Consider the following 14,993-nt stretch of genomic DNA (forward strand, 5'->3'; position numbering starts at 1 on the left):
GGCTCTTCACTTTCAGAGCTTAACAAGCAGCTGTGGGCCTAATCGTGAAGCTGAATAGAGACAAGGGACAAATGTTTGTAGTCTGAGGCAGTGACTCCTGTCCTTTCATGAACAGATGCCAAAATGCAATTTATGCACTGGTCTTGAAAGCTGTATCCAGTTCTCATGGTGTTTGCTCAGTTTCTTACTTTCATGAATGAATTGGAATTTTCTCTAGGATGTTCGAAGACTGCTCTGTTCTGTCAGAAGAGATAATGAAGAGCTTTAATATTAATGGTGAGACAATGATTCTGACAAACTTGCTTTTATACTTTGCTGAAGGAAAAGGATAAAATGATTGTATCTGCAAATTGCGTAGACTGTGATGAGCAAAATTTTGAACAGGTGAAACTTGCTGATTCCCAGACTGCTGAACAAGCAGCCAGAAATGTGTGGTGCATTATCATGTGATCTTATTATTGGGTTGGATTATTATTGGTTGACATCTTTACTGCTGGCCTACTTGGTTTGTTCTTACTCTGATATAAACACAAAACTTGCTAAGAGCATCTGAAGTCCTTGAAAATATTGCATCTGCTTCAGTCAGCATGAGGTCTGGTTGTAATAAATATGAGTATTTACAGGATAAGTCAGTTGTGTGATTCAGCACACATTTTAAAACTTCAGGAAATACCACTTAACCATAAATACACACTACCTACTGTTTCTCAGATTGGTGTATGAACATATAGTTGGAAAATGACCGTTTCTTTTTCTTCATTGTAAATTTTAGCTTTTAGTGTACCCTGTTCCTATTATGTAATATTTTCTAGCTCAGACTGGAAACTAATAATAGGTCTTTGCATTTCTATACTATGTTATCCAGTGTCAAAGTACTTAAAAGCATTAATTGATCAAACCTTGCTATGTGGCTATGGGATTGGTAAGGACTCCATTTCTGTAGTGAAACCATCACTTAGGAAAAGAGTTGTTTACAGAGAGGTTGCGAGCACAGATACCACTCCAGATGTGTTCCTTCTATTAAGCCTTCTCTCTTTCAGTATGTTCTGTACCTGCCAAGATTCTTACAGATTGGCACCTCATTCTTTTTATCTTTTTCTTTTTGATAATTTTCAGCATTTACAGTATGGTACAAGCATTATCAGTAGATGGTTCCTTTTAAGGACTGAAGCACTGTAAATGCCAAATGCAGGTGTCAGAGTTTTAAAAATGTAGGTAACTGTCTTAGCAGGTTACTCTGAGTACTCTGTGTAAAATATTTTAGCCCCCCTGCTCCCTCCAGTCTGCCAGAGGACCTGTGTTCCTTCAGAGGGTGACTCATAACTCTCACACTGAGGTTGGAGAAAGCCGGGATACCTGGTGAGTACCACAAAACCACTTCTGACTCCATGGACGTGTCATGAGGCGTGAGGCAGGTGCCACACACCTTCAGTTCTTGGAGGACCAGGCTGAATTATCTTCTGAGATTAGTGGTTTAGCTGAATGTATCTGCCCTCTGTCAACTGACTGCTCTAACCACGAGGCGAGAACAGTTTTTGCTAGATGTCTTTGTGTCCCATTACACTTCCCATCTTGACTACAATTTGGTCACCCCAGAAGCCAGAATCATTTTACTTTTAATAAAAGCATAGCCCATTTGGTACATTCTCAAAATGCAGATCAGTGAAACTGAAGCATTGTTTTACATTAGTAGACTTTCTGCTATTCTACAGAGGCAACTGTGTTATAGTGGGTTTTACACTTCATGCTTTGTTTATCTGCCTTCAGTAAATGATTTCCCTGGGCAATATCTTATCCTTACATCATATTTCTGGTATCTCAGTAGCATATGTTGTACCCGCTGGAGCACACTCAGTAGTAATGTCTTCATGATGCTTTCTAATGTCTTGTCATCAAATTGTACATCCATCTTGTGCTTAAAGATAAACAGATAGAATTGCTGTAATCCAAAGAGCACAGCCACAGCTCTTGTTCTGTGTGAGTAGCTCTAAGAACACTGGCTTTCTTTGTCTCTCAAGACATGATTATTAAATCCTATGAGCTTTGGATCAATCATATTTATTAACTACACCAAGAATTCTGCTTTAGCTCTGTCAGGTCATGTAGGACTGACTGATGAGTAAGTCACAGCTGATTTTTCAAAACTGTAGCAAGCTGTATTCCTCTGTCCAGGTCTAATCAGCTTATTGTAGGCAACACTTAGGGTTTAAAGGAAGGTGAATTATAACCAAAATATTTCAACAAACAAATAATTCCATGATTTAGAAATCCAGGCTAGGTGTTCTGGCTCCTGAAGTCCTGCCCTAAGCCACACTGCAATAAACAGTAAGTAAAAGGTACTGCAGGATCTGCTGCTGATGTCAGTGAGAACTTATTTCTTGTCTTTTGATTTTCTTTAAACTTCTGTAGTCCTGAAAAAATGTTATGTGGCAGAAAATAGACTCCTCTGGTATTCCTTTATAAGCCACTTTGTATCTTACTGTTATTACAGTTGAGTAACTAATACAGAGTGTATTTGACAACTAGAATTAAGTAGAAGTTTTATGGAAAGTTACATGTGTAATGCTTTCATGTGATGAAACAGGGATAAATGTCTTAATCACTGCAGCTGCAAAACATCACGTAATAAAAAATAAGGAAAAATGTTATTTAAAAGTGAAACCCTAGTGTCACTGGTTACCTTAGCAATACCCTGTTAGATTCCCAGAAGTGAAACCTATACTTTGAAATAGAGCCTTTGGCTCAAAGCATAGATCCAAATTTAGGTGAATGCCTGTACTGTGTAGCCAATCTTTAGTCTTGAATTACAAGCTGCAGCTGTTTGGCTGAAGAGGTAACAAAACGTGATAGTCATGTATTGACCAACATGGTTCCATAGGTCAGAAGAAGGCTTAACAAAGTAAATTATAGAATTATAATATAAACTACATATATCATATAAATTACAGAAAATTATAGACTTTATTGTCTTGCACAGACAAGAAATAAGTACCCTTTCATTGTTTTCAGGTAGGGAGCTAAACCCTTAATTTTCAAATAAAATTTTTAGTCTATTGGCCTAATTTTTATTGCATAGGTTTCATAATTTTGGAAAGTTTTTGCCCTGTGAACTCTCAAATTAAGGTCACTTTTCACTAGATCTGTCATCATATAGTGTGTGCACACCACCAAAGATAAGCACTTCCAGTGGTGCAGAGCAGAAGACCCAGCAAAGAATAGGGCTAGACATTTGGCTAAAGATACATTGGCTCATTTAATTTGGGAAAAATATTATGTAGTACAGTGCCCAGATGCTGCTCGTAAGGTAAACCACATAAGGTTCAGTTTATCCACCTTTGGAGATTAAAGGACTTGAACTGTTCCTGGAAGGTGTGCTTGGGGTTTTTTTTGATTGCTTTTGTTTTCTAACACTGTGGTCCCAAAGAATCCAGATCTGGCTCAGAACAGTAAGCAATTAAACATAGTGGCTAAAACCCACACTTCCTCTGTTGACAGTAAAGAATATGCCCCTTCTCACCTTTGAGATGAAGTAGAGGTGTCGGTACTGTGATTAGCAATATATGGTTTATTTCCATATTTCTAGAGCTTTTTAAATGACTCCCAATTCATAAGGAGGATTTATGAGTCTGAAAATGTATAAACCTTCTGGATGGTACTTAAGATCAGTTTAGGCTCTTCTCTTGAGTAAAATATTACCATGAAATAATAAAACAACCCACAAAAGTCAGTATGACATAAAGCAATATCGTTTTATGGCGTAGGGTATATTTTACATTTAATTCACTTTTTTTTTTTTTACATTTAATTCACTTTTTTTTTTTAATAACTAAGATCCACTAGAGTATTCAGTACGAAATGGAAAAAAAAAACAAGGGAAATGAAGGAAAGAAAATTTGGAAATCTTCTGCCAAAGGAGAGAAGCACCATCTGCATCCCACAAGCCATTATCATTGTCATGGTTTAATCCTAGCCGGCAACTTAAGCCCCACAGAGCTGCTCGCTCACTCCCCTGTTGGAATGGGGGAGAGAATCAGAACAGTAGAAGTGAGAAAACTTGTGGGTTGAGATAAAGACAGTTTAATAGGCAAAGCAAAGGCCGCACACGCAAGCAAAGCAAAGCAAGGAATTCATTCACCACTTCCCACCAGCAGGCAGGTGTTCAGCCATCTCCAGGAAAGCAGGGCTCTATCATGCGTAACGGTGACTTGGGAAGACAAGCGCCATCGCTCCTAATGTCCCCCCTTCCTTCTTCCCCCAGCTTTACATGCTGAGCATGATGTCATATGGTGTGGGATATCCCTTGGGTCAGTTGGTGTCGTCTGTCTTGGCTGTGCCCTCTCCCAGCTTCTTGTGCCCCCTCCCAGCTTCTTGTGCCCCCCCAACCTCCTCGCTGGTGGGGTGGGGTGAGGAGCAGAAAAGGCCTTGACTCTGTGTCAGCACTGCTCAGCATTAAGGAAAACATCCCTGAGTTACCAACACTGTTTTCAGCAGAAATCCAAAACGCAGCCTCATACCAGCTACTGTGAAGAAAGTTAACTGTACCGTAGACATAACCAGCAGATTGTCCACCCCTTACTCCATGCCGTTTATGTCATGCTCAGGTCCCACACTATCCAATACAACCTCACTACCCGCCCCCCCCTTCCCATCCTTTGACATAATACGCCTATATAGTTCCCATAGTCTAAAGACCACCCCTGTAAAATGTCCACAAAATGTCCACTGAGTTCATTTAGTCCATGACTTTGGGCTCCATCTTTTATGGTGGTCACTCGGGACAGGAGACGTGGTGTGTTGTGTGGAGTTAATGGGCACCAAAGCCAGCTTAGACTGGGTCACTGCAGCACTGGCACTGCTTCTAAGGCTTGTCCTCCATTGAAGCAGCTTCTTCCTGCTATTGTAATTCCTATAACATGTAACTGAAATCATGGGTTACAACAATTTAAAGGTATCTCCATTACAATCTCCACCCCTGGTCCTTTTGGACCAGGCCATAGGATTTAACATTGCAGTGAACTCCTCCCCTTTGCTGCTGCTCAGGCTTGGACTTACCCACCGACTGCAGACCCTTAGGGCTGTACCTGCTCCAGGTGGAGCACTCTCTGTCAGCCACAGTCTCTCCAGGGCTACACCTGCTGTGGCACAGAGTTATCTGCAGCCACAGTTGCTTTGAGGTGCACCTGTTCCCACGTGGCCTTCTCTATGGGCCACAATGCCTTCAGAGATAGACCTGCTCCAGTGTGGTCTTATGCACAGCCACAGCCCCTTCAGAAGTAAACCTGCTCCAACACAGCCTTACCCGTGGCTGCCAGCTGTCCAGGGGTGTACCTGCTCTGTCATGGGCTTATCCATGGCCACACGTTTTGAGGTGCTTCAGCATCACCTCATGCACAGCCACTGATGCTTCAAGGTGTACCTTCTCCAGCATGGACTTAGCCTTGGGCCACAATCCCTTCAGAGGTATGCCTGCTGCAGCCCAGGCATAACCACGGTCACAGATGCTTTGAGATGTACCTGCTCTAGTGTGAACTTCTTCACAGCCACAGATGCTTGGGCTTGTCCTACTCGCAGAGGGACTCATCCACAGGTCACAGTCTGTTTGACTCGAGTTCACACTAGAGTTCCAGCCTGTCCAGCACAGCAGCACAGAAACAGCAGTGATGCCCTGGCCATCTGCCAGCCCAGGCGCATCGCCATTGCTGTTATCAAAATGTTCCCAGGCACAGCAGAGTAAGGTGATAAGCAGTCCAGCACTACAGCAAGCACCGAAAGCAAAAAGCAGCCACTAATGAGCACTGGAGTCTAAAGTACAGTAAGGCAAGCAAGCCCCATGGCAAGCACAGAAGCCTGCCGATTAATAGCTAAACAGCAATAACAGCTATAAATTCGATCCAGCACATCCCAGTCAAATCTTTTTTTACCTTGAACACTTTGAGCTGCATGTTGGATGCCAGAAAGGACTGTTGTGGTTTAATCCCAGCCGGCAACTCAGCCCCACCCAGCTGCTCACTCACTCCCCCCTGGGGGGAGGGGGGAGAGAATTGGAAGAGTAAAAGTGAGAAAACTTGTGGGTTGAGATAGACAGTTTAATAAGTAAAGCAAAAGCCACACATGCAAGCAAAGCAAACCAAGGAAGTCATTCTCTACATATGGACTGTTGATCCCAGTTTGAGTATTTTAGAGTGTATTTTGAGTTTCCATGCATTTTTAATAGTGCTGTTTAACATTGATCAGAACAAGAAATGTAAAATGTTTTCTTCCAGACTTTTTAAAAGAGCATGAATCTTGATCAGCTAAACACCAGATATTTTTATTGTTCAAGTGATGTTTTTCACTGGAATAAGATATGAATGAAACTATGTATCTGCTGTACTCACTAGTTTTCATATTTTTTGTAGCTGGAGCTACATTTAAAAAACTAGGGGCTTCTAGACTTGCTGTAAAAATTATTTACAATGCTGTTATTAGCACTGTCAATTAGTAGACCTCTTACAGAAGTAGTTTTATATTAAATTGTATTGAAAACCATTAAACCTTTGTGGAAACTTTGCCTCTTCTTCATCCCCTCATCCCTGGCACCCCCAGGAGATAGTCTTTTGTAAAGGTTTTAAAGAAAACTCAGTTTTTAAAAGCATAGAAGTAGTTTTCTTTGGGTTAAGTCTTATGTAACAGCATAGTAGTACTTAGCTACACAATTTTCCTATCTGATTTTGTTTCTGTCCTTTGGTTCAGTGAAGATACTTCTAAGAATTTCTCATGTTGCAGTTCCCACTCTATAGCTTTGTTTCAGTCAGATAATAGGGCTTAATTTTAAAATGCTTGTCCCTGATGCAGTTTTCTCAAAATATATCTGAAGTTAACCTTTTCCTGTTCTACTAGTATTATTCATTTCTTCTTACCTTACATGCATCTAGTTTGATGAATTTACTCATAAAAACTTGGTGTTAAAAATGTCTTTGTCCATCAAGTATAAGATATATATGATTTTGAAGAGTATAACTATCAACATTTTGAGTCTTCTAGAGTTGTAGAGTACACCAGTAATAACCAGAGCAAAGAAGTAGCCAACAGTAAAGAATATAAATTAAGTAGATTGATTTATTTTCCATTAAATTAATACAAATAGTTAATTAACGGATCTTCCAACACAGCACAATTCGGTTTTATACAGTAGCAGCCATGCTCCAAAATGGTTTTGTTTTCCTATGTATATGGTTCTAATAAAGGATATTTTCTTGGTGCTGCATTCTCTTGCATGTGTGTAGTCATAAATCAGCTGTATTGGTCTAGACCAAAGTGCCCTCTTCTTGGCAGTGGCTAAAAAAAGTTTGTTTCTTATGTTGGAAGGCTGTGCCTCACAAAGTGTGAGACTTGAACGATATTTAGTTCTAGGCACAAAGGCTTATGACTGTCATGATGGATACCTGCAAAGGGCGTGAGGAAGAGAGCACCATGAGACTCTGGTGACAGGGAAGAAAGTATGCATATTTTTTTGAAGACTGATCCAAATTTCTGTTCACAACTTTTCCCCCTTGCCCTCCTGCTTTCTTTTGTGAGTTAAAAACCAAAACAGATTCCTTCATCTGGTATTACCTGTTTTGGTGCAGGCACAAGTATGTTGGTTTGTATTGCATACTACTCCCTGAAATTTGATATTGCTTGCCAGAGAAAACTGGAAGGACATCTGAAGACATTAACTGGCAACAGAATAACCCTTTAAGGATATTTCAAGCCTGGATATTGACGATGAGAAAAAAAATCCTATTCCGAGTGTTTCTTTTGCTGGGACATCAAGAAAACTCTCAAAAGGGTGCATAAAAAGAAAAAAAATCCAACAGCCATATGCTAAATGAATAGCAATTAAATGTTGATAGTGACATTATAACAATAGTTTCCACAGTAGCATTGGCATAATAGTCTAATATTATGGATAGTCATGATCTATGAATCCACTGTAAAATCTTTAAAATTAAAGTATATTGAACTGTTGTATTTGATGGCAGTTGAGCGACAATGATGGCAGAGGAGGGAGGAAGAGGAAAGTAAAATGTAAGACAAAACTATTACCCAGTAAAAATGAATGTCAGTTTCTGACTACCATTCCATGGCCTGGTTTTCCTACCTTGCAAATCATCAAATATTTTCAAGTTCTTTGTCATGAACTGGGGAGATAAACCACAGTTCCTCTCCTTAATCTTCACCCACAGGAGTAACAAAATACTGTAATGCATGGTGACATTTCATATTATTGCAGACTACAGTGTTTTATACTTCTAGTTTTAGTAGCAATGTCTCTTCTATAAAGATGTCCATCTTGAAAAACTAATTATTTTCAGAAGAATTTCTGTTACAGTATGGCATGACAATGTTACTCAGCCTGTGATAAGCAGTTCAGCAAGCTGTTTTTAGTGTTTCCTTCTGTATTATTAACCATGGCTGACCATTATTATCAATATTGCTATTATATTTTATACTTTGATTTCAAACCTCTTCTAAAAGCAGTCTTGAAGTTGACAGTCTATTAGTACAACTTACTTGAGTTAATTGTCTGTGTGCCTGTAATTAATAACAGCTAATTCAACCCCTAGTTTAGTCCTGGATACTTGTTCTATTCCATGTGTCATGGGTTCTCTCTCTTTCCCAGAGCTGTCTGTGGTGTGACAGTCTCACGTAATGTTTGCTATCATCTGCCTTTTTGATCAGTGTGAAGCAGAAACTACATGCAGAATTTGTGCTATATTCAATTCTACTCACCTTAGTACCAGAAGATATAAAAAAAAAAACAAAGAGGAGGGTGCTGAAAGCATCAAGCAGTGAGATATCTGAGTAACTCTTAGACTGTAGTGTGTGAGAAAGATTAAATTCTAAGAACACTTGCCTTTTACTAAGGTGATAATCTAAAGGGTCATGACAAAAGGCTGTTAGTATTTGAAGGTATAAACATATAAAAACCATAGTATCTTTAGAGGAGTTATAATGAAGAGGAATGGATTGAAACTGAAAAGGAAATTTTCATTGAACATTAGGCAAAATGCTATATTGAATTCTTTTCCATTAAGGAATAATTGTTTTAGGGAAGTTGTGTAAAAGCAGCGTCTTGATCTTTAAAACTGAAATGGGCAAACTATGATAACAATATCAGAGGATCAGTTTTGTGTTTCCAGGGCCTCACTGGCATGGTGTAATTGGCCTCGCTACAGGCTGAGTTCAGTGGTACCAAATTCAGTTAACTAAGCATTATTCTTTCATGACTAGCATGTGCAACATTAAACAAAATACTGCAGTGGATCTTGTATGATTACTAAAAATATTGAACCTTTAAATGTTATACTTTCAAAGTTAAACAGGTACTTTGTCTAGTATGAAACCCATGACTTCCATTACTACAAAAACAAGTTCAACACTGCATTTCAGCAGTCACACAGTGTTCAGGAACCAGGTTTATAAGAAAGTTCACAGTAAATTTAAGTTGCAACATGTTTGTAAATTGAGCTTTGCCTTTCTAGGGATGTGCTTGTGCATGTGTGAAAAATGTCACACGAAGAGTGTCAGTGACATTTTCACATGCTTCAAGTAGCACATCAGCAGACAGAACAAATGCATTTATGGTGTAAACCTGAAGGAAAGATGGAGCGAAAAACTTGTGTAATGTACAGCCAAACCTTCCATGGCCCAGATGCAGGCAGTGTTGATTGCATTCATGGATCTGTTGGAACTATTGCCTCAGAGCTACAAATGGTCTATATGTAATCAAAATCTCACTAGAGCATTCATTCTTGATTTAATAGTTTTGGAGGAATTCAAGACATTCCTATTTTTTCACCTTTAAGTCTGTTTGATGCTGGGGTTGGAAGTGCTGTATTACAGGGTACTCTATTGTATTTGGCTCTTGATGAGATAGTACAAGAAAATGAGCAACATCTGCTGATATAATTGCAGAATTGTAGCATGGTTGAAGTTGGAAGGGACCTCTGGAGGTCATCTTGTCCAACCCCTCTGCTCAGAGTCACCTAGATCAGACAGGTGTATTAGTAGCTAAGGCAGGAAATTTTAAAAAGGGGCAATTATTTACTGGAAAATGTTTTGGCAAATAAGATTTTTTTCATTAAGGGGAATTACATTTGACAAGAAGTCTGTTGGGGAAAAGAGTTTCAATTTATTTTGTGGATTAGTTTTTTAGTCATATTTTGACATTATTTCATAATAAACCAATAGCAGTAGTACATAATTGTCACTGCTCTTATTCGTATCATAAAATGACACAATCTGATAGTTACTAGAAATGTTTTATTTTTAACATGTTAATACAAACAGAAAACATTATGATGTAAGAATACTGAGATGTTTTCATAAATATTAAATGCCATGTGTAAGGATTTAAAATACAAAATGATAAAATTCAATACTAAAATTTAATAGTTGTGAATGTGTCATGGAAGAACATAAAAACAAGAATGAAAAATGGGATTAAGACATACAGAATAACATTCTAATCCATATTTTTTTACAGTTTCTTCCTATACCAGACCTTTTAAAAATATTTAGCTCCACAGAAACTTTTTGAAAGTGTATGTTTTGTCAGCTAAGAAATTTCTAAATATTTAGAAGCTAATTTCCTTTGGAAATCAATATTTGGAATTTAGTTTTCTTGTATCTTTTTGGGCATCCAAATTGCAAGATTTAAGATTATTTAGAGTAATCTTCAAGCTTTGTAAAATAGAGCACTGCAAAGAGATGCAGCTGTATTAGTGGAGCTTTTGAAAGGCATCTTTGAAGTGTGGTGTTTTAGTTGTAGGGTGAAACTGGCACTTCCATGAAGGTGCAGGTGTTTACTCATTAAGTGAGAGAAAATAACAACTCTTCTGGATTTCTTTCCTATATAGGGAAAAACCTTGGTCAAATCAAAACCAAAAGATAAGCTGGTCAAGGATATTTTGATAATCAAATTGTAATAGTAGTGGAGCCAGTAAAGTTTCCAAGTACGTAAGTTTACTGAGAAGACTCATCCTGGAATAAGATTGCCTCGTTCAAGTTTGGCACATAGAACAAGATGTTAAGAAGGTTGAAAGTATAGGTGAAAAATGTTTTCAGAACTCCTGTTTCTATGAAAAAGAAAGAGGAGATGGGTTATCAATTCCCCATTGCTAAAGCATCCGGTGGCCTAATTTGCAGGAGTTGTATTATTTCACAAGTTGGTTCAGCAAAACAACAATCATGATAAGAGGAGAGGAGAATGAATTCTTGTTTTGATTTGATGCTTATTGCTTTGAGATTTACATAGCCTCATAATAACACTTACCAGCCATCTGGTTTCCAGAGGAAAAAAACTTTTTTTTCTTACTGAAAAGGCTAGGACATAACATGCACCATTTAAAAGCTCATTGTCTGGAAATGACATAATGACTTTGTGTTTTCAAATTATTAATTAGTGATTAACTCAGAAAACCAGCAGGTTATGCCAACTCTAGGGAAAATGCAATGTATTTTGTGCAACCTTGCAATTCCTACCAGTGAGGAATCAAATTAAAGTAGTAAAAAAGTGAGCGGGGGTATTAAAGACATCAAGTACATTGTAACATCCACTCCTAGTTTATTTTAAAAGGTGTAGTTTGCTTATGTGTATTTTGGGGTTTATATACCTATAAAGATATATAACTGTAAATGATGTATAAATGTTATTTTTCAATAAATCTTACTGTGTATGTGAACTAGCCTATGGTATGCTTATACTATGTATTCCTGAGATGTGATGATGAAAGTCAATTTTTTTTTGGTGGTGATTTCAAGATGTACATGCCGATGAAGCACAGGTTAGTAGTCCATTGTATTTTTGGTTAACACAATAAATGCTGTAATGCTGTTACTCTTTGAAGATCTTAAAAACGCAAAACACATTTCATCCTTATGGTGCATCATTGTAAACTACAGCAACTGTTATTATTGTAACTAATCATAACTGCCAATCTAGCAAGCAAAATGAGATCTGAATATCCACAGAAAAGAAACTATGCATTAATATTCCTTTGCAGTGGACCCTCAGATTGGGATTGCTTTGCACTGGAGGGACACCTCTGATGCCTCGTTTGTGTCTTGTTTTGCTAAATACCGCATTTTATTCCACCTGACTTTTTTTCAGGTTACTTGGTTTCTATTAAAAATATACACTAATCATTTCTCTTACAATCTGATCTAAAGATTTAGTTCTAATACGAGACCCTTCAGTTTTGTTCTGCATATTGAAAATCTCCATTATGAGATTAAAAATAATGAATCCCCTGTAGTTATTGCAAATTTAAAGCTCTAAGAATATAAGTGACTAATTACATAATTCTGTTGCTCTTACATACTGTTAAGTAGTATTTTTATTATATTTGTCAAATTATAAGAATCTCACTAAGCTAAATTACCATTCATTCTAGTACGCATCTGCTAGACAAAGATCATGAAGTTTGTGGGTTAGCTTACTCCTAACATCTCAACTTCCCTTTGCTGTTACTTTAGAACTACTGGTTCCTTTAAGCATGGTGTTTTTTTCCATCTGTGTTATATCATCTGCCATGTTTTAAGTTTTTCCTTTAACTGTGCCATTGAGTTATGGATTGGTTTAGGTGTGCTGACTTTTTATTGAGGTCTAACCCAAATTGGTACTGAATTCTACATACAAGCTCTGCAGCTTTGATCATGTTATTAGAGATCGAATTTGGGCTGTCTTTCAGGGGCTCATTTTTCTGCAGTAGTCTCTGTTTCGCTTATATTAGAAAAGGTGGGAAAAAACCAATAATAATTTGAAGAGAAATAGCAACCTGTGAGAGAAGTCATGAGTTCATTTCTGATTTCTGGACCTAAAAAGTCCAGATGCCTTTTTTCTGCTTTTTTTTATTTAATTGCATGATGACGTACAGAGATGAGAGACCAGTTTCCATCTGAGGAAATGCAGCTAGAAACAAAAGATGAACAGGAATAATCTGCAGCTACATACAGAAATAGAAAATATTAAATAAACAGAGGAAAAAAGACCCCTTAATTTTCTGTAGCAGTCTAGGGTGTCTTTGCTGTATGAGAAAAATGTGAGTATTTTGTCTTGAAACTGGGGATGTAAAATTACAGTGAGTAATGAGTATGTATTCCTCTGATCCCTTAATGTACTTGATGTGAGGTTCCTCTTTCATCGTAGCTAACATGCTGGCCATTAAATACACTGCAGCAGCATCATTAGTGGCTTCAAAGTGCTCCTGCTTGCATCACATTTTTCCCTCCAGCAGGTGAGGGAGAACAGTGATTAGCAAGTACCTGTCAGTATCTGTCACTCCTCATGTGATTGCCAGAGAAGCTCTGTGTTTGGAGTAAGGGCTCCGTTGGAGTTGCAGGTAGAGAGTGAACTTTTGCAGCCATCATTGCTCTGAAAAGCTTTATACTCTGAGCATGACTTGGCCACATGTAAGATAAAATCCATTCCATTTGGGGTATGGTGTTTGAAACTGCTTTGCTATAGCAGTACTTGGTAAAGGAGACCAAGGCTTTAGAGGAAGGCTTCTTGAATATCAACACGTACAAATATCTTAAGGGCGGAAGTCACGAGGATGGAAGCAGTCTGTTTGCAGTGGTATCCAGCGACAGGACTAGGGGCAATGGGTGCAAACTGAAACATAAGAGGTTTCAGTTGAATATGAGGAAAAACTTCTTTAAGGGTGACAGAGCACTGGAACAGGCTGCCCAGGGAGGTTGTGGAGTCTCCTTCTCTGGAGATATTCAAAGCCCGCCTGGACGAAGTCCTGTGTAGAATGCTCTAGGAGAGCCTGCTTTAGCAGGGGGGTTGGACTAGATGATCTCCCGAGGTCCCTTCCAACCCTTGCGATTCTGTGATTCTGTGAGTAACAGGCAGTGTGTTATGTGTTTGAGATCCTTAATGCTGAGATTAAGACATGCAAAGCTTCTGTTGCTTACCAGTATCAGAGTTTGCTATGTTTGGAAGAAAGGATTCACTGAAAATTTCTGGATCCTGAATCTTCAGAGGATTTCATTGGACTGTTTGGAGCAGCATTCCATAGATGTTGTTTGACAGCTGTTGACTGGTTGGTGTGGATGTGGCTATTCCTTGTTCTCTTAGGTTGAGTTAAATAAAACCTCCAGGAGTAAAACAAAGTGCAAAGGGAGTCTGAGTATCTTCCTAAAATTGCACCATTAATTTTCGTTTTTATTGGTTGTAAGATGCAAGAGGAGGGATTTTCTTTTATTGGAGAGGTGAATTAACAACACTTAGAATACCTTAGCTGTAGAAAACAATATGAATGTATGTTGAAAACCAAGGTACAAATACCTCATACATTTTTTCATTTTTATACACTTGTATAGATATAAAAATCAATGACACTTCTCATAGATGTATGAAGCAACAAATATTTGAATTTTTATTATATAGATACATACAATTATAGTGAAAGACACAGAATTAAGAAGGCATCTTCTTACAGAAATGGTGCTTTCTTTCATTTCTTCTTTTTTTAAACCTGTAAATTTAAACATTATTTTCATACTTATCTAGCTGAAACAATCCACTGGACTGGATAATATTTGCATCAATGTTAGCCATGTATCGTGGGGTAAGTTACATAGCCAGTATTTCAAATTAGATTGCCAGTAGTTTCAAAAATTGTTTTGTAAAAGTTAGCAGATATGAATCATACAGAAATAAATGATGGGTTTAAAAACTGTAAAACATACCGTAATGCAGGGAAAAATGCTTCAGGGATAATATTTCTGTATAAGCAAACAGGAAATTTTCCTTGTTTGCTCTATGTTACATTTAATAAAACTACTGATAAACTACCATTGCAAAATTATCTACAGGCATCACAGATCCATCTCTGAGAGCTTTATGCAAAACCTCCTGTTTGCTTTGTAGGCTTTAGTTAAAAATTCCCTTCAGGAAAATTGGTGCACCGTGGTACTAGGGTAGTTCTGTGTTGCTGCTGTGATTTTAGTAGGGTGTTCAG

At 38.0% G+C, this 14,993-nt stretch overlaps 1 protein-coding gene across 1 annotated transcript in view; it reads left to right on the forward strand.

Moving 5' to 3' along the window:
• The first annotated feature begins 218 nt into the window (after positions 1-218).
• The window catches only part of ZFPM2 (zinc finger protein, FOG family member 2), a 273,056-nt gene continuing 258,281 nt past the window's right edge, over positions 219-14,993 (forward strand). The window contains exon 1 of the mRNA XM_035893882.1: positions 219-276. Coding sequence (XP_035749775.1) covers positions 219-276 — 58 coding nt within the window. The remainder of the gene's footprint in view (positions 277-14,993) is intronic.

Source organism: Egretta garzetta, unplaced genomic scaffold, assembly GCF_000687185.1.
Source record: "Egretta garzetta isolate BGI_Z169 unplaced genomic scaffold, ASM68718v1 scaffold154, whole genome shotgun sequence".
NCBI classification, from domain to species: domain Eukaryota; kingdom Metazoa; phylum Chordata; class Aves; order Pelecaniformes; family Ardeidae; genus Egretta; species Egretta garzetta.